The sequence below is a fragment of the Perca fluviatilis genome, chromosome 5 (genome assembly GCF_010015445.1).
Source record: "Perca fluviatilis chromosome 5, GENO_Pfluv_1.0, whole genome shotgun sequence".
NCBI classification, from domain to species: Eukaryota; Metazoa; Chordata; class Actinopteri; order Perciformes; family Percidae; genus Perca; species Perca fluviatilis.
In genome coordinates this window covers 22,561,452-22,585,107 of record NC_053116.1, presented here as the reverse complement: position 1 = coordinate 22,585,107, position 23,656 = coordinate 22,561,452, and the positions used below count along the sequence as shown (strand labels likewise).

Here is a 23,656-nt window from a genome sequence, read left to right as displayed (position 1 = left end):
TAGAGCGTGCGCCCCATGTCAGGCTGAGTCCTTACGGCATTGGCCGTGGGTTCGAATCCGACCTGCGGCCTTTGCTGCATGTCGCCCCCCTCTCCCCTTTCTTATTTAAGCTATCGATTAAAGGCCATAAAAGCCAACCAAAAAAATAGAAGAAAAAAAAGAATAGAGGATAAATAACCAATATGGTGTTAAGAAAGCACATCAAATATATTCTTATAACAGTCTATACATTTGTTGTCTTATGTATTATTAATCAAAGAAAGGGATTTAAGAAGTGACTCAAATTCCACTAAAAAAAAGAGGCGATGAGGGTTGAGAACCCAAGAATTTTTTCTTATGAAAGAAAAAATTCCCTATTAAAACAAAAAAGTTCACCACATAAATTAGAGATGCATGTTACATCCTTTAGAATAAAATTATGAGTGACCATGGGGGGATGGAAAATGAAACAATTCCACAAAAAGAACAGGAGCTATCAATATCCATATATCTAGATATTACAGAATTTACTGGATAGATTTTGTGTCAAATGTAAAAATTAATTTATTTTTGCTTTGTTAAAAATACAAAGTTTCTGAGGTAAAAGCCATGTTTTTTTCAGTTTGTCTTCCAATAAGACTTTCCTCTTTGAATAATTTTGTTTTTACTTTGCTAAATTTGACGGATATATTTATTATAAAATGTTTCATCAGGCAATTCAATACCATTCAAAGACAATGTAGGTTGAGCATATAAGCTAACTTCATTAAAACAAACACTTAATCAGATACTAGCTCAAACCTGAAGTTACAGCCACAGCCTTGTATTCCTTAAAAGGAATTGGAAAGTTGTGCTTTGATATAAAGTACTCTCGGACATTGTATTGTGTATTGTATGCAGCTTATCTGGCTTTTATTGTAATTTTTGAAGAATATAATGTACTATTTAAAAAAAATAAATTAAAAAAAAGGAGGGAAGCATTGCTTCGTTTTCTTTTGAAAAGGTCTATCCGGAAGTTTGCAGTTGCTTAGAAACCAGGTTGTAAACATTTAAGTAGGGTTCATTCGGGTTCATTCCTCATAAAAAGCTAACAGCAACAACATCATTACGGACATATATTGTGTTTTTCGTCTGCAGAGCTTCGTGTTGTCATTAAATATGTCTAGCCGGGATCCTTTCCCCTCCACAAAGTTTGAAAACTGCTTCACTCTCAGCGGATTCCGGCCGCAGCAGGTGGGTTTTCCTACTGATAAAAACGTTATGTTTGTCTTTATAAGCTAAAGGTTTAACCAACCGTGACTTCATGTGCAGAGGTTACTTTCAAAACACACATTTGATACTGACAATTTTGATACTGGACATAAAGCATTTTTTTCTCTTCTATTCGAACAACCTAGCTAGCTATAAGGGATGTCCAACATGCTGTAAACTCCTGTTATTTTGAATGAACATCACCCTACTAGCTACTAAATGCTGTGTTTTTCTTGTCCGGCCTTATTAACCTGCTACGCAAAAATATCCCGATGGGTTCCTAGTAAACCCTGCTAAAATATTACATTGCCCATGATTAATTGTCTGATAATTTAATTAAACACAAATCATCACAAAACTGAAATAATAAAGGGACACAGAGACCCACTTCAAAACAAGGCCTTAATTAAGATCCGGTATTAAAGCAGATGTAGTCAGTCCAATATCATGCAACTTGATACTGTGCTTTAGCAGGGCATATTCACATATTAGCAAACAAAGTTAAATGAAATGACCATAAACTGGTTGGCCATGGAACCTTCAAACAGCAAATAGCCAATGAAAACGTTAATGTTACCTCAATGTAAATATACAGAGTTAGTGTACCTGAGTATATCCTATCCCAAAAATACAGTCCCACATTTCTCTAAAGTTGTCATTTAAGCAAACTATACCCTGATTGATGGATCCCTCCAAGCATTTAAAATTTTGTATAAAACATTTACACTTTTGTTCACTATGGGCGTTACCTAAAGAAACATGCTAGTTTGACATGTTCGAGATCAGCCATTGTTGGCTCATTATATGGATTATTTTTAAATTCTTTGGTGAATAGATATTCATCAGTACAAGTCTTTAAATTATTTTGTGCTCTAATGTTTATCAAAATATAAACAATTTTGATTTTTCCCTCCTTGCTAATTGCACAGAGAAAAACCTATGATAAACCAACTCACATAGCCCAAACAGAGGAACCCTGGAGTCGCCTCCATGATACAGCCACTCTGGCCAGCTCCCGGCAGAGTGTTACGCATTATGAGCATCAGGTAACCTGCAGGGCGATGCATGATTTTGATCTTCACTTATGAAACCAGAACAATATTTCAAAGCAAGTACTTTGAATGCACCACTCTTTTCTCAACCACAGGCTCCAAACGACAGCCTCGACTTCCAACTAAAGTCAGTCTACGATCACCACAAGGACTTCTTCTGGAGAAAGAATCAGATTTTATACCAGAAGGAGACCGTGTCTGAGGACAGCAGGTGGGTATTTGTGAATTTTAATGTGTGGCCTGGCAGTACAACTTCACTCTGTTGGCATGGCATTTCAGGAGTCAAATTCAACCGTGTTTAAATTTCAATTTATAGGAAGCAGGGAAACTTAAAACAGGATGTGCTGGAAAAGGAACAAGAGAACGACATCAGAGTGTGGGTCGATCCACAGAGGTGCTCCATTTACAGCATTAAGTGAAGCTCAGGTGAAGTTCAGTTATATTATGATCCCCAGTTATTGCAGCAGGTGTCTGTGTGGATAAACAAACATTAATAAACCTTCAATTTCCTGACATAGAATCTGACTCTAACCAAACCCACTGATTCTGGGGAGAATCTGGCTTTGTGTGGAGCGAGGCGTGTCCCAAATACCAATACAATGCCCTTTTTTCCCCTCCACAGGCATTTTCAAACAAGGGCTACACCAAGGAGAATGGTGGCTTCTTCTATTCAACATGAAGTTTCCAGTACTACTATCTCTAACTGCTAACATCACAAAAGCTCTGTAAATAAAAGGAGTTATTTCAGTGCATTTGTGTATTGCTTGTGTTTATGCAAATGCCCTACATAGAAAACTGAATACTGAAAGGTGATTCATGGAAGAAAAAGATTTCAGGATCACTTCAACCACAAAAATCTCAACAAACACTGACCAAAACTACATGGTGGAATAAAGCATGCTTAAATGGCCAAGTGAATATGTAATGAAGGTACAAAAGTAAGGTACATTTCTGCATATTTTTAAATAACTTTTGTGCTTTTAACGCACAATGGTAGTGCCGTTTGTAGATTTAACTTTTGTTCAGATTGCCCCCAAATTTCATGCACATTAACACGTGCCCTTTTTCTTTAATAAAAAAAACAGTTTATTTTTGCATGCAAATACTTCTGTTCATATGAATTTTCTAGAAAATATCATTACCTACTTCATACTGCATTTCGTACTGAAGCAGTATTCAAGCAAAGCATACCATTAGATATTTATAAATATCAGCATTCTAAATAAATGTAACATACCCATTTAGAACACAAACAGCAGAATATTTTATTAAAATGTAAAAAAACATCTGCATGTGAACTGTTAACAGAGGAACAGTTGTACATATTTTGTATTATCAAAAGAATAAACCTGTTGCTGCATAAATAGAAAAACTGGGCAAATGAGAAAACAACAAATATTCTCAATGCATATTACAATTTACCATCTGTTGGACAACCCTTTCACAGAATCATTCAAATCTTCTCTTTTCAAGCTTTATATAGCAAATTATATCTAAAATAAAACCGCTAAACAGAAATTATTTATAATGAATGATAAAATATATTTTTTACAGTTGTATATTTTGAACTAACTGAACTGGAAACAGACTGAACTCAGGCAGGAAAGATCAGACAGTGGGTTCATGCCCTGGCTTTTCTTTCGAGACATCGTCTGATGAAAGCCTTCTCGTCCCATTGGTTGGGCGGAAGCATTTGGCCGCCATTATGGACACAAAGGACAGTCATCTCATCAGCGTACTGAAGATTCTGCAGCAGCTGAAGACAAACACCAGAGGAGCAAAGGTTCAGAAAAAAATGAAGAGCGCAGAGACGCATGGGTCACATAATACAGCGGATAAACATTAAAATAAAACATTTCACTTTTAACTCCGTTTTTGGTTTCCACCAACTCCTGAGGGAAATATCTGGCTCTTCAGCTGCTAAATGCTCTGCTATGTTCACCAGCTAGTTTCTGACTTTGTCTGTTGTTTGGTGCGGAGTAGGTAGTTTAGAGTGGGTTCTTTGCTTTAGAGTGGGCTTTTAGAACTTTTTCGCTGAAAACATCTGGAAACGAGGATGGTGAGTGAACCAAAACAGTAAAGATGTAGGTCGTAAAACCAAAACAATAAGCTGAAAGATGTTAAAACGTTCTGTAGAGCAGAGGAGAACTGTAGAGTTGGGTGATTATGATCCTTCTCTCTGTCTCACCACCGTGAGCGACACCTTTCAGTATTGATCCATTGTTAATATAAAATATTGATTATAGCCGCAGAATATATTATGCAGACTCAATGAGTGTTACCATCAGAACACACTCATTAGAAGGTACAAACACTCACTTTGGGTGTTATGAAGAAGTACTGGGACGTTGTCTCTTTGCAGGCCGTGCGGACCACAATGTCAAAGACTCTTCTCTCATTTACAGGATCCATTCCCTACACAAAAGAGAGAAAGTGCTGTGGAGTAAGGTCTGGCTACACCACATATACATTCTGCGATAGGAGGAAAAAATGCTCTTGGTTGTTTGCACTTCTTTAAAAGGTCCCATGACATGGTGCTATTTGGATGCTTTTATATAGACCTTAGTGGTCCCCTAATACTGTATCTGAAGTCTCTTTCCCAAAATTCAGCCTTGGTGCAGAATTACAGCCACTCGAGCCAGTCCCACAATGAGCTTTCCTTGGGCAAGGTGGAGGGTGTGTGTGTGGCCTTGACCTACTGCCACTTTGCTCGTTTGAAAGCCATGATGTCTCTCTCTCATGGGTGGGCCAAATTCTCTGAGCGGGCAAAGCAGAGAAAGGGGAGGTAACCTTGCTCCTTATGACCTCATAAGGAGAAGATTCCAGATCGGCCCATCTGAGCTTTCATTTTCTCAAAGGCAGAGCAGGATACCCAGGGCTCGGTTTAAACCTATCACCATTTCTAGCTACTGGGGGACCATAGGCAGGCTGGGGGAACTCATATTAATGTAAAAAACCTCATAAAGTGAAATTTTCATGCCATGGGACCTTTAAACCAATCACAATCACTAAGGTCCAGACGCAGCGACGATGGCTTTGCTAATCTCTGGAAGGAACTTGTTTTGGTGGAACATTTGCACCCCGCAAAAGACCACATAAAGCCATATAAAATATTAAATGAAGTTAACTGTTCACACAATACAGTACCGTGACCTATTATTAATTAGCTTGATACATGGTTAAACATAATTTGCTCTTACCAGTGTATCTCCGTGTATACTTCGTCCTTAGCAATCCTCTCCATTTGGTTCCAAATCGTCCCAGTTAGATAGTAAATGTCGTAAACATATTCGTTGTAAATCTTTACAATCATTCACCGAAAGAACCAAGGAGGCCTGCCTTATTGCACGATCCAAATTTTCTTTAAAACTTGCCCTTTTCAGCGTGTAGCTTGCTAGCTCAAAATTTGTTTTGTTGTTTTGTTTGTTGTTGTTAGCGAAGAGATGTTGAGAATGGCAAAGCCCAGAGAGCAGAAAGCGAGGGCCAAAGTCTGACATTCACACACTGGATGGCAGGCTTAATCCTGGAAATGTACTTCCGTTGATCCAGACTAACTGCTTTACTAACAAATGATGTTAGTGAAGCGAAAACTCACTTTGTTAAATCACTAAGAAACCTGCAAAATCTTCAGAGGACAGAACAAACCGATATGAAAGTGTGTGTGAGAGAGCACTACCTGGTTGATCTCGTCCACCACCCTGAAGGGGCAGCGGTTGAGCTCCTGCAGGGCCATGAGGTAGAGCATTGTGGAGACGCTGCGCTCTCCTCCGCTCTGATGGTAAGCAGTCAGCTCGTGGAGCTGAGTGCTGCTGTGGAACTTCACCCGAATTCGGATCCCATACTTGTCATACTCCTCCTGCAATGAAAGGCAGCATTTAATGGGGTAATAAATACAATTCTTATTGCCTGAACCAAAACAATGACCATAAGATATATTAGAGCTTTACAGGAATACATACTGTATACCACTGTTAAAAAAATACCAACTACATCTTATGTGAATAATTAATAAGGATGTCAGAGTGTGTGTGTGTGTGTGTGTGTGTGTGTGTGTGTGTGTGTGTGTGTGTGTGTGTGTGTGTGTGTGTGTGTGTGTGTGTGTGTGTGTGTGTGTGTGTGTGTGTGCATTTACCTCATTCTCTGAGTGCAAATCCACCTCTCCTGCACACTGCATGGAGCGGAAGAAATCACTGAACTTGCCATTAATCTGTTCCACCAGCTGCTTCAGCGGGTTCAGCCAGCGCTCCTTAGCCTGTGAGACACATACAGAAATCTCTACACACACATTTATACACAGGATGGCCATGCTGTCATATAAGAAATCGCAGACTGATATTTCTTTACAAACAAATCCCAGAGCAATCACTGCAGGGACACATAATGCACCTCTGATATGTTCTGTCGGTAGACGTTCAGGGCATTGCTCCTGTCTTCCAGCTCTTTCTCCAGATGTTTGATCTCCTGCTCTCTTTTGTTGTACTCTTCAACAACCTGCAAAACGGAGATAATTAACGTGAGAAGCATTCACACTGAGGGTACACGTCACGATGTATTCATACTCCCAATTTCTGTCCAAAAAAGTAAGAAAGCCAACAAAAAATTAATGGCAAAGAACAAATTAATAAATAACAATAAGATGGCTTGCATGGTGTGATCACAGTTTGCTATAGAGATGGAAAAAACGTCAGCTGATTCTCATGTGCTCTTACTCTTTCACTGAGGCCAGTGAAGCACTCAGCCCTGGCCCGCTCCTCATTCAGCAGTGTATCGATCTCGTCCAGCGTGTCGGGCAAATCGCTAAAAGCCTGCAATATGAAAAAAAAAAAAACAGGAATATTTTATGAGCTAATTAAACTAAATTAAAGAGATTAAAGCTGGTTTCATTCAGCAATATAATAAACACAATGATAAACACTAACATTACGCAGGTCTTCAGGTAATGACTCATCTGGTTGCATCCTGCAGATCGTCTTTGCTCTCTTCAACAGGCCTTTGCATTGTTCTGTCAGTTGGACCTTCCTCTGCTCCAGACGGCTGCATTTTTGCTGCAAGAAGACGTGTGCTGTTAGCATGTTAGCAGACAGCAGTGATACAGAATGAGGAGTAGATCATGACATACAGGAGTTAACGTCATGGACACTCCAGCAGGGCAGATGTATATGGAAAGGTGTGTGTGAAACGCTTACATCAATGGTCTTGAGTTCAGAAGCGCCTTCTCTACAATCATTCTCCAGCTTGGTCTTCTCAGCCATCAGCCCCACCGTCTCCAAAGCCAGGTACACCTTCTCCATAGTCAGCTTGGCTCTCAGCTACAGACAATGGAGAGACAGGGAAAAGGGAGGCCACAAGAATTGCACAGCATTAAGTTTTAATATGCATTCATTAAAGAGAATTTGACTGGCAAACAGTCAAAGTCCTTGACTGTTACTCAACTCCACTTCTATAATAAAGTCCATTATTCGGATGTTGTGAAATACCTGCCATATAAAAACCACATTTATGGGATCCTTGCATGACTGCATATTAACACCAACTTTAATAACTTATTAAAAGAGAGTCATGTTCAGCAACAAATTAAGACTGCAAACAAGAACAAAAGATATGGATTTTTTTTAAATTTTTGAACACACCCTCAAAGCACCTTGCTAGCTTGCAGCATGCAACAGACAGCTTTGTTAGGCAGTTTTGTCTTCAGATAGCTTTTTACACAGATCAACCAGTGGCCGGGCCATCGTGAATGACAAATTGTGTTCCGCTATGAACGTGCACACACGTATTTCTTTTTATCACAAACACTGTCGGTCATTAAAAGGCGCAGTGGCAGCGATGGCCGTTGCTTCCGGTAACGTACTCGTATGACAGAGTGCACGGGCCGAAGCTTTGTGACCAGCATTTAAGTCATGACGAGCAAGCACTTTCTTACCGCTGCTGCCGTAGTCTCTTCCTCGAATATATGCTGCAGAACTCGGGTAAACTCAGTGCATCATCCCATGTGGACTTTTTAATTTATTTAAATTTTTTCTAGAATAGCCACACGCCGGAGTACTTTAAGCCCTGTTGCTAACACGGAGGATTAAAAAACATGATGGACTCTTCAGAAGAGGTAATTATCTTGTAATTTTGATGTCCTCTTTGTCTCCAAAGCTGAACGCTGCTGTTTTCCTTTCTCAACGGTAACGTAAAATGCATGCCTCGAGCTTCTACGTGCGAAAGTCACCGGACGACACCATTTTGTAAACATAGCCATGCTGAGAAATACAGAGAGAGCTTTGTATCAACTCATTTGGCAATGGCTTGAATGTAACGGACGTTCATTAATATAAAATAGTTGCGCACTACAACTTTAACAAAACTTTTTTTTTTAAATAAAAATTTCAGCCTATCACAGCTATTAAATGTTTAGCAGTCATTTACATGTCCTTAGTTCTAAGTTCACTGATCCATACCTTCATTTGACTCATGAACACTGTGACTGTGGACACCTTCTGAGAATTGACAGCTGCAATTTTCTCTTTAGTCTCCTCTTCAATCTTCTGCAGGTCAATAACACTCTGCTCCATCTGCCTCAGACTGAACACATGGAAAGAGGGAGTGAGACTACTTTGAATAGATTTGCATTAGCCAAACTAACACATCTTTACAGAGACAATTTACTAGTCGGGTCATATATGCCAACATATGACAAGATACCGAGGGAAACGTTCTGTGCCTGTTGGGCCTTTTGACTATTTAAAGGTCCCCTATTATACTTCAGCATCATATTTGTACTCTTGGGGTCTAATAGAATAGGTTTACGTGCTTTGATGTTCTCATACTGCCCATTGCTACAGTGCATTCACCTGAAACACTAGGCTCGTTCGAGAAGAATTGCGTCTTGCTTGTAAGGCCGGCTACACACTGGCTGCTTGGCGTGAGCATTTCTGTTGCGTGTTTTTTTCTGTCTTTAGACACCAGAAACGTGTCTGACGCGACACTGCTGCTGCTAGCCTTGTCTGTACACATGTATGTTTCCCATTGATAAAATGCCCTAAAGCAGTAGTATACTTCATGTTAAACATAAATATATATTTGATTACAGCAAAGACAACATCGGCAGTATTGACGGCAAAAAATGCGCCTGTCAATGTGCATTTATGTCAAACATCAAAATGTAATTTATTAATATGTATTTGTGTCAAAATTACATATAAACATCTTTTCGTATTCTATTTTACCTGGAAACGCTTCCAACACACTTGCATGTCGTGTGAAAAATAGGCGTTGGTTCTATTTCTAGCATGAATGCGTTTTTGGCACGGCACGAGACGCGCCTGAGACGTGTGTCACGCAGGCAGCGTGTAAGCTCTAACCGGTTAACATGGGAGCCAAAATAAAAGTGGACACGCCATGCAGCCAATGCGTAGCAGGCCTAAAGTGGACGAGAGCAAGTGGCAGCAGCCAGGGGTGGTGACAAAAATTTGCTGTCAAGTCGGACAGTTAACAGCCGTTTCCAGCAGCCTTCAGTCTGAACAGGAAGTCACAGAAACACTCACATCCTGTTAGGTCCGATTCCGATTTAATAAAGTGTTATCAGACCTATATATCAGCTTGTACACAGTCTCCAGTTGTTTTTTATTATGACATGTTAAAATGCTCTACACTGTTGCTGATGTTAATAAACAACAGAATGTAGATGATCCGTAATCTGACTGGATTTAGTCTCTCTGACTACTAAACGTCACTATCAACCACACGTGTTCTGTACAGAATAAGCCTTTAGATCAGACAAAAAAGCACTTAAAATCCCTCCAATTCAAAAACAATAAAAAGTTTATATAAAACGTCATCATATTGAGTCGATTCTGAACCAATCAGCTGTTAGATCAGCTGAGAGCCAGGCATTTCCCATCATGCCCTTTGTCTAGCAGTCTGTGGAAAGCAACTGCGTCGGCTGGCTCTAAAAACTGCGGCTGCCTTGGTCACGTGAGGTTATCGTAGCCCACGTGTGCATGACGTCAGAGCAAGTCAGGATCAAGTCGGACACAAATCTAACCGGCATGCATCGGGCGGCGATCACCAGTGATCGATTCTGCGCAGGCCTGGCTCCCCTCAAACGAGCCTACTGTTTGAGCTTTTGGCCTGCCTTCCTGAAAAGCATAACAGGGGCTCTTTAAGACTTGCCTGTCCTGCTTGGTGCTGATTTTCTGCTCCAGTTGTCTCTTTTTGCCCTTTACTTCAGAAAGGTGCTTCTTCTCTGCCAACAATTCATTGTCACGGCGATCCAGTGAGACGGCTTCTGTCTGCAGGGCCTTCATCCGTTCTTCAATGTCTTGTAACTTCAACTCACAGGCCTAGTCGCAGTGGGGGTTAACAGTTAAACTCTAACATATTGAGATGTCTCAAGGCATATTTATGGGAGTAGCAGAAACTAGATTTGGTAAATGTTGGAGTTAAAAAAAAAGGCTCAAGGCTATGCTTCCAAAAGTGTTCCCGTGTCTCTCCCCTTACCTTCATCTGCTGCTCCAGCTGCCGTTTCTCTTCAGCGTCCACAGTGATGGTGAGGTACTGGGAAGGGTGAACTGCGGAGTTACTGGTGCTGATCTTGTTGGAGTAATGGGACCTCTTCAATGTGTACCTCTCCTCTGTTGTATAGAACACCCTGAGGTAGGGCTCCTCAATCACCTGTGAGGAAGAATGGTCATGGTCAGCAGAGACGCCTCACAAAATATGAAGTTAAACACTGACAACTCCGAGCAGGTTCTCTGAACTTCAAATGGTCCAGCTGGGAAATATCGTGAGAAAACAAAAGTGACGCAAAATACAGTAAAACTTAATCAGACAGTAACAAAATGCATCATTAATTAACACAATCCACTACATTGTCAGATCAGCAAACAATTTCTTTGACATCAAATTGAAGAATGCAACATCCTGACAACTCTGAAAGGCACTAGGTCCAAATAGTTGAATGGTTGAATTGAGTGATTAAATTATTTTGATAGGTGGTGCTTATTTACAGACAGATATATCCTACCAATTGAAATGACTTGCCTACTACTCTGCTGTTGTGTTGTAAGAACTTGAATAATATTGTAAGAGGAACGTACCGTTTTAATCATGGCTTTAGTTTGGTCATTGCCCACAGGGACGTCATGCACCTTGTACTGATGACAGAGGTAACTCATCACCTCATCAGGGGCGTCGAACATCTCGCGTAGGTAGGTGAAGAACCCAAAACGCCTACAAAAAGAAATCTAATTAAAACATATCAAAGTAAGTGTAAAACTAAAAAGTAGTGGTCACAGACAAAGACACAGTTACACAGTCAAATTCATTAATTTCTCTCACCTCAGGGCCTCAATACTCCGTGATGGCGGCCGCCTAGAACACGACTCCACCGGAGCAGAAATGGAGTTCACCTTCAAGTTCAACTTGTCACGGACCTGAGGTTTGGGACAGATCAAACTAAAGGTCTTATTTGGGAGGGTAAAAACTGGATGTCACACACAAAGTTAGGATTTGTCTGACAATTTGCACTCAAAGGAATTTTCATCCTCCACCCAGAACATGACAATCATACTCTGCAGCACCCTGACCTCAGTCATGAACCTCTCCATGTCGTCTTTTCTCTGGAATACAAACGCTCGCAGATCGTGGAATGAGATGTGGTTCTCCACGAACTTAGCAAAACGATGATCTTTCACATTGATCTAAGGAATGTGAAAAGGATTAGCATGTGAGCTATGCAACTGATACAAAAAAAAAAAAAACACCCCAATCACAATAATGATCAACAACAATTTTTTCAAAATCTTTTTTGTGAAAAATCACTGCTAAAAGTAGAACTTTATGGAATAATTCATGTCACTGTTTGGTTTTGTGAGGATTCCTAAAAGGCCAATAAAATAGGTTAATAAAAAAAGAAAGAACTCACCCCAATTTCAAAGAAATAAAATCAAGAATGTAAAACCCAACCATTAGCATTGAACACACCAGTTTTATTCTGTCAACCTGCCATGTGTACCCATTGTGGTAATACTTTATTTCAACCCCCCATTTAGCATTTATAAGCACTATATAAAAATGTAATAAAAAAAAGAAGAAGAAGAAAAAGAAGTTTATAATACACTGTAATGTAGTTGTATGAAAAGAGAAGGACATTTCTAAGTGTTTATTCATTTATTGTGTTTGTTAACAATTATATAATTCCAACTGTGTTTTTTCCTTAATTATGTGTTCTACAGCAGCCTTTCCTTATGAGAGCTGCCCTGATGCCCTTATGAGAGAGTTATACTGTAGTTGTTGACAAATACACTTATATCTGCATATAAACTTACAATGTTATCTACATTATAATGTCTTATAAACAATGTGTTAAATTTTATATTCTGCTCATAAATGCCAAATGGGGTGGGGCTCACTGGGACTCACCACCAGCATCATGGGCTCGTGGACATTTCCACCAAAGAGTTGTCTGTTCTGTCTGAGCCACTGGATGGCGTAGTGTGTGTCCCTGTGGCGTCCTCGCAGCTTCTCCTCTTTGGCATTCATCATGTTGTTCATGTCATTGAGCTTTCTCTCCAACACTGACAATTTAAACAAATAAACAAACATATGAACCACATTTGTGTGATACCTATGTTAGCAGAATCAAATGATTTCATCTTTATGTAAACTGGTTCAGCAGACACTGCAGTGTTTGTGGGAAACTCTCACTTCTGTACTCGGCAATGAGGTTGTCCTTCTCCCTGCGTAGGTCAGCCTTCTCTCCTTCCACCTTGGCTCTCTCTTCGCGGATGGTCCTCAGTTCGACATTTACAGCATTGATCCGCGGCATCACGTCAGGTTGGTCGCCAACTTTGGCAAGCTCCGCCTTCAAGTCGTCAATGGTCCGCCTGGTGTTGCTGATTCGCCTCTGGTGGTCTTCCTCTTCCATCTGCTTCAGCCTCAGCGTTTGTTTAATATCTTCAATCTGTAGAGAAGAACAAGGAGAGTTATCATTTATTATGAACAACGCACAGCTGCCGATAAAGTCTTCTTCATTCTGTAATAAAGGCACACGGAACAGGAAAAGTCAGCAACATCAGACTATATGAAGTAGGATTGTATCATAAATATAAAAAAACATATTGATCATTCAAATGGGTGGCAATTTCTTTTATCATCTCTTCTTAGTTGATACAGAGCTAGGAAAACATTGTTTCGTTAACTGAGTGTATGAAGTGTGAACCATGGCAGATACAAAAAGGAGAAAGTCCAGTTAGTGTATGATCCACGTTCTTACAAAACGGATTAGATTTAATGTTCTGTTCACTCACAAATATGAAGCCCCTGTTCAATAATTTATATATAAAAAAAATCAATAAATAAATCCATATATTTTACTTTTAAACTGTACTTATCTATGCCTTTTACTTTAAGTCACTTTTTCATTATGCTGCTATTGCTGCTGTTCTGCTGCAAATACTGCTACTGATTTTATTTTATCTATTTTATTAATTTGTCTGTTTCCTGTTTTGTCTACATCCAGAGAAGCCATACACAATTTCATTGTACCTGGTATAATGACAAAAAATATATTCTGATATGGCAAATTAATGGTTGCCACAAATCAAAAATCTCTTGTTTCTTTTCATTACAAGAGAAAACGTTCTTTCCAACATATAAGCAATTGGCTTCCATACGTTGTCAAGTCTATCAGATGGGTTGTTTTAGTAGATGACAACAACATAGATTACTTATTGTAAGTTAAGAGTCTCACCTCTTTATTTTTTCGATCCAACTGATCTTGTTTCTGTTTGCACTTCAGAGAGGCTTCTTTGATAGCGACAGTCTGAAAAACAACACGCTCACAGTTCATCATGATAATATCAAACATTACATTCCAGTATTCATTGTACTGTAGCAAAATATGCTAAAAACTCAGAGCTTCTCATTTTAATGACAACGCTAAGCCTACTTTCAAAAGGTTTATAATCAATTTCAATTATTCCTGCTTCACATTCAGTAAAGATGTATTTAAGAAATAAACCCATGCTATAATGTAATAGCTGGCAGGATTCTCAAGGGTGCCGCTCAAAAGTGTCTTAACATTTTTTTTATGCATTTCTGTGGGCAGTGTAATGCTCCGATTGATTTATAATGTACTTACAATTCATGTCAAATCCATCCCCAAAGAGGCTTTCAATTAAACCATTCAAGTACCTGATTCAAAACTATCAGTGAGAGCTCATGGCTAGACCCCTCGGCTCCATAGATACACACAGATCAAAAGTAATAAATAGGCTGAAAGTAAATCTACAAAAAAAAATTATTAACCATATTTGGGGTGGCAGTAGCTCAGTCGGTAGGGAGTTGTGTTGGGAACCGGAGGGTCGCTGGTAAAAGTCCCCGTACGGACTCTCTACAGCAATGGTAGCTGGAGAGATGCCAGTTCACCTCCTGGGCACTGCCAAAGTGCTCTTGAGCAAGGCGCCGTCTGTCTGTCTGTCTGTCTGTCTGTCTGTCTGTATGTATGTATGTATGTATGTATTAGGGGTGGTACGGTTCATGAAAAAACACCCGAACCGCTCGGTTCCCTAGTCTCGGTTCGGAGCATGTGTGTACCGCACGGTTCGTCAGTACACTGTTAAGCTGCACTAACCTCTTACTGCCGTAGTGCCCACTTTCGACACCTATGTTAAAACACTAACTGGAAATGACGAGCGGGATGGGCGTGACAAACGCAACCCATGGCAGCTGATTGGACGATCGTGTCACATGGGTCTGGCTGGTCCCAAATTTCAAAATAGACTGTCATGGCGGCTCGTTCAGAGTACGATCTCATATTGTACTAAAATAGTTCACCGAAACGTGTTTCTGAAAACATTTTAAGCGAGAAATAGGCCATGCAGTTGCTGAATCTGTCTTCATTTCAGATCGACAAAGGTCAGTTTAAAAGATTTTCATCAGATTTTGAGAGACACCGAGCCGACCGCTCCTCAAGTGGAGTGGGGCGCCGCTGCAGGTCACGTCACGTCACGTCACCTGCAGAAATGTCAAGTGGGAGAGAGGCTGCCCGGAGCTGTAGGATGCGCCAGCGTCGTTTATAGTCTGGTGTGTGGGAACATTTTGGATTTCATGGTACCTATGATGAAATAAAACAATATATAGAACTGCCACTGTGTGCATGTTTTGTGCAACATGCATTCAATATGCTAATTTTAGCTATATATCATATGCTGAAGTATATTCTGGAGTGTTAAAGATTAAAAGAAAAAATAACAAGAACCGTACAGAACCGAAAACCGTGACCCTAAAACCGTGATACAAACCGAACCGTGGGTTTTGTGAACCGTACCACCCCTAATATATATATGAATATATTTTATTTATTTTTTTCTTCTTTGACCCAACTATTATACTGTAGCCCTATCAGAGAGTAAGAACTTTTACCTTAGCCTTTATTTGTGCCTCAGTGGGCTTCAGCTGGTTGTCAATCAGCTGGATCTTCCTCAGCATGGGCGCCTGGGCCTGCTTCAGGGCAGAGAGCTGCTTTTTGGCCTCGTCTCGTTCCTTCTTCGTGCCCTCCAGCTCTTTACGGGTGGTCTCGTACTCCTAGTATCAGAGGGGAAAAAAATCAGAGCTAACACAGTCAAAAGAATTCAGTTTAACTCTGACTGCACACAGTGTTTATGTATCTCTTCCACCACTCACCACCCATGGTTTCTTCTTCTCAAGTAACTCAATCATGTCCAGATGCCTCTTCTTTTCATAGTAACGGTTTACATCATGTTTGTTCCTCTCATTCCTCTGTTTGGCCTTCTCGAGAAAACTGGACTTCTCTTTCACAATGTTCTAAAGGAAAACAAACCACCAACACTGAAAAACATCTGAGGTCTGCAATGCTGCCTTTAAATCTTTTCAATGTTAGAGGGAGGGAGGGGGTTAAATAATGGAGGGTGTAACAGAGATTTTGTTTTGTTAAAAGTGGTGACAGATAAACAGAAGAAAGGGGAAATTCCACTTAGATGATCAGTGAAAAAGACTCAAAAAAACATATCTACATAAAGTAGCTCTTTGAAATGCATTCCTTTTTGACAATTATGCTTACCTCCTGTTCTCGTTCTTTGTTGCGGAAGTTTTTGAGCTCACAGTGGTACTCATACATCTCTGGTGGTCCCACTGACTTCTCAGTTGCCTCCAGCAACTCAATTTTGGACATTTTGGCAAACTCTCCTACTTTTTCCTTTAGGGACAAACCAAGCACACAAACAGGAAATATGGAAAACATTGAGCAAAGTGTTGTTGGAAGTAACATTTAAAGCCAGTTAGAATGGATTTTTATGAATAAAATAAAATTGTATGTGTCCTCCATGAAAGCTTTGTTTGAAAAATAGAAAAAAATTATCAGCCTGCATTAACAAATATTGAGATTACAAACCAGTATGCAATAAGGCATTCACACAAATGATGCCTGCACCCTACAATGTGAAAGCACTAATTAAACAGCCTTACCTCCATTTCAGCAGCTATTACTCTAATTGACACAAACATACCTGAGGCAGAAACTGGCAGAGGTTGCTGACTTGGATACACAGAGTTTTGACTTCTTCTTCCACTGCTTTCTGGTTGCAGTGTCTTCCATTCAGCATCCACAGCGACTGATTGTTCTCCACATGGATCTCTCTGTTAATCACTACATTACCACCAGTCTTGTACCTGGAATAAGAAGAGCAATAGTTTGATTCTACAAATTAGATACATCTAGGAGAAAATATAATACAATTATTCCTAAATCATTAAATAGCTGACACACTTGCTGGAAAAAACAGTAGTATAATTTAAGGTTGAACTGTCTGTATTTCTAAAATGCTGAGCTATGTTAACAAGATTAATATGTCATGGTTTCTAAATGGATCAGAAATGTCTGAATAAATGCAACACAAATGTATTTCACCTATCTAATAGCTTGCTATTAGTAAAGTAACTGTGTGGCTGCAAACTCTTTCACATAACTTACAGTTCAATCTCAATAAATCCTTTACGGCACCCGCGTTTGACATAGAGCCCAACCTACAGAAAAAAATAAACAGTTCGTCATCAGAATTATAATTGATTTGTCAGGGAAAATAACTGACACTGGTTCAGGGATCTGAGACAAACCATTACATGCAGTGAAGGACAATGAAATACATCCAAATAAAAATGCCAATATTAATCCTCTATCATGCATTTTTATTTACTCCTTGTTTATTTTTTGGAAATAAATCAAGGCCTGATCTAATTCAAATCCAGTCATTGTGTAATTCTGCAGTTTACCTTGTCGCCTCTGCCCAGGATAGCGGTCTTGCCAGCCAGACCCAGACAGATGGCACAGACAATGCTAGACTTGCCAGTTCCATTGGCTCCAACAATCATGTTCAGATTAGGTCCAGGATGCACCACAGAGTAGTCATAGGTCCTGTCAGAGTACAAGATAGATATTTATATGCAGTGTTTTATAGCAGAGATGGACCACCTTGCCTGAAATCAAGGGAATCTCCACTAGCATCATAAAATATTATTTAAAAAAATATGATGCTTTTAACTATACTTACTAGAGTGCCATTTCATGCAGTAAATACCATATTGATCAAGTGTTGCTATTGCTTAGGCTCATGTACTGACTAAACTGATCATGAGATAAGAAGGTGCATCGGGATCTGTGTGGTTTATAATTATAATAAAGGCCATGCTAATGAGAGGTCCAAAAAAACTGTCCCGTTACAATGAAGAGCCTGTGCAGTATGGAAAGCATGGTAGACTAGCACCTACAACACAGACAATCCTTCAAACTTTAGGACTCGATCCTCTGGTTGTACTAGTTAGAGCTTTTTGACAGTCAACACCCACCGTGCTTAAGTACTTAAGATGCATTTATTTAGTAGACTAAATATAGTCTACTAAATACTTAGTCAACAAAATATGTAGTCTTGTCTACCATTGTTGTTATAAACGGGATCAAGATATTAGAAACACCTGTCAGTATAAAGCAGGTGAACAGCGTCACAAACGACAGTCTCCAAAATGACCATGAAGTTAAAACATCTCTACACCGATCTCGACAAAAGCTGAACATTGTCAAATGCATAAAGGGACCGTTGTTGCATCAGACTGCAGTAGTTTTAACAAGGTAACGTTACACCCGACGAACTGTCAGGTGAACGGATCCATTCTGAAGTGAACATTATAGAAATAGCGTTAGCCATTATGGAGAATTGACTTAGGCTTCTCCCTCAAGATCTTGAGACATGATTTGGGCTCCTACTCAAGACCTGAATTTTAATTTGTCCCTTACAATCTTTAATTGGAACTTAACATATGTTAATTGGGACTTGCTTTGTGCCTTACAGTGTGAATACATTTTACATGACAGCCGTGCAACTGACATCGCTGGTTTCTAGCTGGGGGTAACGTAACGTTCACGTTACACGACTTGGTGATGCTTTTACACATCAAAAATCCTGATACAGTGCCAGGTAGCGCTAATTTGTTAGCATGTCTGCTAGATTAGCCGTCTATCTATTAAGAGGGTGTATATTCTTCCAGGCTGGCGGAAGTTGAGTTTCGGTTTATAGTCGGTGTTGTGTGTTGTTGATTGACAGCTGAGACACAATAACTTACAGGAAGTTTTTCATGGTGAGGCGAAGTATGGATCCCTCAACAAAACGACCGTCTCCATCGCTGCCATCGGGCGAACTGCCTGTTAACATGTTCGCTACGCTATTAGAAGTTTGAGAGCCGCTGTTAACATGGCTGGTCCGCTTTCTTTTGCTGGACGAAGCCATGGTGGTAAGCAAAAAGAGAAGCCTGCCAAGGGAACTACAAACACGCTCGTTCACTCCTCGCCCTCCTCCCGCGCTTCGCCTCGTCTTTACTGAAAGCTGGTTGGACAAAACATGTCACGTGTGTACACAAAGATTGACGTAATCGCCAAGGATAACGTTCATTATCGCGAGACATTATGTCCCTACTGATAAATTAAGACCTTACATTCATGAATAAAACCAACTCAGTCAACCCAATTGGTACTTGTAAAACATTAACAAATAATATAATTACATGTGCCTTAAGAAAATTATATTGATGTGAACAGAAAATATTACAGATAGCTAGCTTCTGAGCTAACAGTATATACTATATATACACTATAAATTATATACACTGCTCAAAAAAATAAAGGGAACACTTAAACAACTCAATGTAACTCCCAAGTCAATCACACTTCTGTGAAATCAAACTGTCCACTTAGGAAGCAACACTGATTGACAATACATTTCATATGCTCTTGTGCAAGTGGAATAGACAACAGGTGGAAATTATAGGCAATTAGCAAGACACCCCCAATAAAGAAGTGGTTCTGCAGGTGGTGACCACAGACCACTTCTCAGTTCCTATGCTTCCTGGCTGATGTTTTGGTCACTTTTGAATGCTGGCGGTGCTTTCACTCTAGTGGTAGCATGAGACGGAGTGTACAACCCACACAAGTGGCTCAGGTAGTGCAGCTCATCCAGGATGGCACATCAATGCGAGCTGTGGCAAGAAGGTTTGCTGTGTCTGTCAGCGTAGTGTCCAGAGCATGGAGGCGCTACCAGGAGACAGGCCAGTACATCAGGAGACGTGGAGGAGGCCGTAGGAGGGCAACAACCAGCACCAGGACCGCTACCTCCGCCTTGGTGCAAGGAGGAGCAGGAGGAGCACTGCCAGAGCCCTGCAAAATGACCTCCAGCAGGCCACAAATATGCGTGTGTTTGCTCAAACGGTCAGAAACAGACTGCATGAGGGTGGTATGGTATGAGGGCCCGACGTCCACAGGTGGGGGTTGTGCTTACAGCCCAACACCATGCAGGACGTTTGGCATTTGCCAGAGAACACCAAGATTGGCAAAATTGCCACTGGCGCCCTGTGCTCTTCAGATGAAAGCAGGTTCACACTGAGCACATGTGACAGAGTCTGGAGACGCCGTGGAGAACGTTCTGCTGCCTGCAACATCCTCCAGCATGACCGGTTTGGCGGTGGGTCAGTAATGGTGTGGGGTGGCATTTCTTTGGGGGGCCGCACAGCCCTCCATGTGCTCACCAGAGGTAGCCTGACTGCCATTAGGTACCGAGATGAGATCCTCAGACCCCTTGTGAGACCATATGCTGGTGCGGTTGGCCCTGGGTTTCTCCTAATGCAAGACAATGCTAGACCTCATGTGGCTGGAGTGTGTCAGCAGTTTCTGCAAGAGGAAGGCATTGATGCTATGGACTGGCCCGCCTGTTTCCCAAACCTGAATCCAATTGACCACATCTGGGACATCATGTCTCGCTCCATCCACTAACGCCACGTTGCACCACAGACTGTCCAGGAGTTGGCGGATGCTTTAGTCCAGGTCTGGGAGGAGATCCCTCAGGAGACCATCCGACACCTCATCAGGAGCATGCCCAGGCGTTGTAGGGAGGTCATACAGGCACGTGGAGGCCACACACACTGAGCCTCATTTTGACTTGTTTTAAGGACATAAGTTGGATCAGCCTGTAGTGTGGTTTTCCACTTTAATTTTGAGTGTGACTCCAAATCAAGACCTCCATGGGTTGATAAATTTGATTTCCATTGATAATTTTTGTTGTCAGCACATTCAACTATGTAAAGGAAAAAGGTATTTAATAAAATTATTTCATTCAGATCTAGGATATGTTATTTTAGTTTTCCCTTTATTTGTTTTGTGTGTGTGTGTGTGTCTTTACCTTACATACTTTACTTACTGTATTATATATTATTATACCAACTGTTTACACCTCTGTGTATATGTATTACTTGTTGTTCCCAATAATGTATATAATTTGCAAATACTGTCTAAACAAATGTATATTTATATATTTTTTATATTTTAGCCATTTAATTCAACTGTACTATTGTCTTAAGAGTCTCATTTTGCTTATGTGATTTACTTTTATATTTATTGAGCATTGTTGAAGGGAGCCTGAGATACTTTTTTTTTTTTTTTTTTAATTGGAAACGACTGCTTATTGTAATTGTTGTGCACATGACAATAACTTGTACATTTGTATGATATAAGCACAGAAATATTGTGTTGGTATTAGAATAGGTGAGCTTTCTTTTGGAATTACATACCACCATACTGTAAAACATGTATTTATGATTTAGACCAGGAATTAGGATATTGAATATTCTTTTTGAGTTCTGTGGAGTAACATTGACATCTGCTCCTTTATTACAGGTCTACAAAACAGTCTTGGTTGACTTCAAGAACTTTAGGAGAAGAAATACTGAAAAGTGAATGAACCAGCCACAGTATAAAGATTTTATTTTCACTGTACAATTTGTTTTATTAATGAGGAAATTCCACACAATCAAAATGAAATTGACTGAATCCAATAAATTTGCCACATAACTATCTGAATAAAGAACCAAATGTAATGTTATAAAGGATTTGTTGAAAACATTTAAGTTTATTTTATTCCTTCTCCTCTACTCCTATTATATTGCATTATACAGAGAGGGTTTTAGTATCAGGCTAATCATTGTTATAAATGGGGTGGACAAAATATTAGAAACAGGTCATGGTAGGATTTATTGCAGGGTGTTGTAATAATGAATGGTTTTAGGTGTACCTGATAAAATGGCACCTGAGAGCAGTTCCCTTTATCTGAAAAAAAGAGAGATAAATAAGGGAGAAAAAAAGGAATAAAGTGTTCATATGCATGTTTTTTATTTCTATTGTCTTAATGCATATTTCTTCATACTGCACTTAAGACCTATGTTTTGTTTTGAGTATGAAAGGTTTTGTGCAAACAGGTTTGTTTTCAATAAGTCACAGACTAGGACTGCTTGGTTCTTTAGGGAATTATTGTAAATATTGACACACAAAAGGTAATGTACACATTACTTTATAATTTCATATTTTGTGGCATTTTTTAGGAAGGAGGAATAAGGAACTTGTTTTAAGTGTTCCACCAAAAAAAAGTTCCTTCCAGAGACTATTTTGCAGAGCCACCGCAGATTGTGATTGGTTTAAAGAAAGGCAAACAACCCAGAGCGGGTTTTCTCCTTCTCCTATGTTATAATGTATCTGTTGTGCAATACTAGACTATGGGTTACCACCAGGCCACGGATGTATAATAACACGACAACAGTTACTTTCCACCTCCGACTGCCTTTAAAGGTTTGGACAATTACACAAACAAACAAAGCTGCCGACATTTTGTTTTTTAAACCATTAAACGAGAGCAGAACGCAAGCAAAGGTCGCAGGCTTTAAAACAATAACGGGCCAGGATTCCTCGCGGCTTCTGGGTTGTGGATAGATCAGAATCGCCTCTATACTCATTGTCCATTGTGAAGCTCGAGATGAACCCAAACTCACTCAGAACTAGTATATCTGATCAATTCATCATCTCTGACCACGGTATGAAGCGTGGAGGCCCTGAACATCTCGCCAGCTGCTCATCGCCACGGAGGCTCGCGAGCGCTTTTCCTATCATCTCTGATCGGAGCAGAGCCAAACTCAGACCAGATCAAATAAGATCACTGTGTAGATTTTTTTTAAACAGAAATACACACTCGCACGCACAAACACTCCACATTTACTCACCCAAACACTCTCACACACTCGCCCCACTCACAAGCCATTCAAACCATAAGAAGCACGAAGAACTTCCGGGTCGGATTTAAAGCAAAAAGCCGCATGGGATCATGGGACATTGAAAGCAGGAAATAGTATGTCGACCTCCTATATATGTCAATGTCGACCTCATGTGGCCATAGACAGTATATAAGCATGTGGCCAATGCATGATGTGGCCACCAATGGAAAAGACCCTAAAAGACCGTCCCTTCTTTGACGGTTTTACTTGATATTTAACACACGATATTAACACACGTGAAATGTAAAATAGCAATCAAAAATACAATAACACACAAGTAAAAACAGAATAAAATAAAAACAATTCAAGTAATGATGTAAGTAATATAAAAGATGAAATGAAAAGAGTAAAAATAAATAGGCTAAATACCAAAACACGATTTTACAATGAAGTTATTATATTATTGTTTAAACTTTTCTGGTGCCTTCCAGTTCATGTTAAAGATGGATTCCACATAACGTTTATGATCAATTAAAAAAAAAAAATTTAATATTTTTTCCAGCATCATGGTCACAATTGTATTGTAAATGGTTGGAAAATATATACTGAGGTCTAATTAGCTCTGTGTTGATACATATATACAAACAGTTACTGTACAGAAGGAAACAAATACATAAATAAACTTTATGCCATATTATTTCAGGCTGTAGTGCTACAAACACACACTGAGTGCTGCTCAGAAATCATATAGATACGTTGTCTCTTGAGAAGGCAATGTGACCTGTGAG

At 39.9% G+C, this 23,656-nt stretch overlaps 2 protein-coding genes and 1 non-coding gene across 3 annotated transcripts; 1 reads left to right on the top strand and 2 right to left on the bottom strand.

Annotated features, from left to right (window-relative positions):
* The first annotated feature begins 1,013 nt into the window (after nt 1-1,013).
* c5h1orf194 (chromosome 5 C1orf194 homolog) lies at nt 1,014-3,034 on the top strand. Its single transcript, XM_039801393.1, has 5 exons — nt 1,014-1,212; nt 2,160-2,276; nt 2,378-2,493; nt 2,599-2,708; nt 2,905-3,034. The coding sequence occupies exons 1-4, from the start codon at nt 1,138-1,140 to the stop codon at nt 2,699-2,701; spliced, it is 411 nt and encodes a 136-aa protein (XP_039657327.1). The 5' UTR covers nt 1,014-1,137; the 3' UTR covers nt 2,702-2,708; nt 2,905-3,034.
* Nucleotides 3,035-3,522: 488 nt separating this feature from the next.
* On the bottom strand, nt 3,523-19,164 carry smc5 (structural maintenance of chromosomes 5). The gene is made up of 24 exons (XM_039801532.1): nt 18,906-19,164; nt 17,562-17,703; nt 17,263-17,315; nt 16,799-16,961; nt 16,354-16,488; nt 15,957-16,097; nt 15,696-15,857; nt 14,023-14,094; nt 12,978-13,233; nt 12,693-12,847; nt 11,858-11,971; nt 11,610-11,704; nt 11,369-11,501; nt 10,770-10,943; nt 10,443-10,612; nt 8,729-8,852; nt 7,469-7,591; nt 7,202-7,327; nt 6,992-7,087; nt 6,669-6,773; nt 6,415-6,534; nt 5,959-6,138; nt 4,602-4,697; nt 3,523-4,038 (listed from the first exon to the last, which is right to left on the bottom strand). Exons 1-24 carry the CDS (start codon nt 19,067-19,069, stop codon nt 3,904-3,906), a joined length of 3,234 nt encoding a protein of 1,077 aa, XP_039657466.1. The 5' UTR covers nt 19,070-19,164; the 3' UTR covers nt 3,523-3,903.
* A 3,422-nt stretch (nt 19,165-22,586) lies between these two features.
* On the bottom strand, nt 22,587-22,954 carry LOC120559933. The gene has a single exon (XR_005639388.1).
* Between the last annotated feature and the right edge of the window lie 702 nt (nt 22,955-23,656).

Coding starts and splice junctions, on each gene's coding strand:
- c5h1orf194 (XM_039801393.1), top strand. CDS start 1,138: ATGTCTAGCCGGGATCCTTTCCCCTCCACAAAGTTTGAAAACTGCTTC. Junction 2,277..2,377: donor TTACGCATTATGAGCATCAG/GTAACCTGCAGG, acceptor TCTCAACCACAG/GCTCCAAACGACAGCCTCGA. Junction 2,494..2,598: donor ACCGTGTCTGAGGACAGCAG/GTGGGTATTTGT, acceptor TTCAATTTATAG/GAAGCAGGGAAACTTAAAAC.
- smc5 (XM_039801532.1), bottom strand. CDS start 19,069: ATGGCTTCGTCCAGCAAAAGAAAGCGGACCAGCCATGTTAACAGCGGC. Junction 8,853..10,442: donor ATCAGCACCAAGCAGGACAG/GCAAGTCTTAAA, acceptor CCATGTGTTCAG/TCTGAGGCAGATGGAGCAGA. Junction 6,535..6,668: donor ACCGACAGAACATATCAGAG/GTGCATTATGTG, acceptor TGTGTCTCACAG/GCTAAGGAGCGCTGGCTGAA.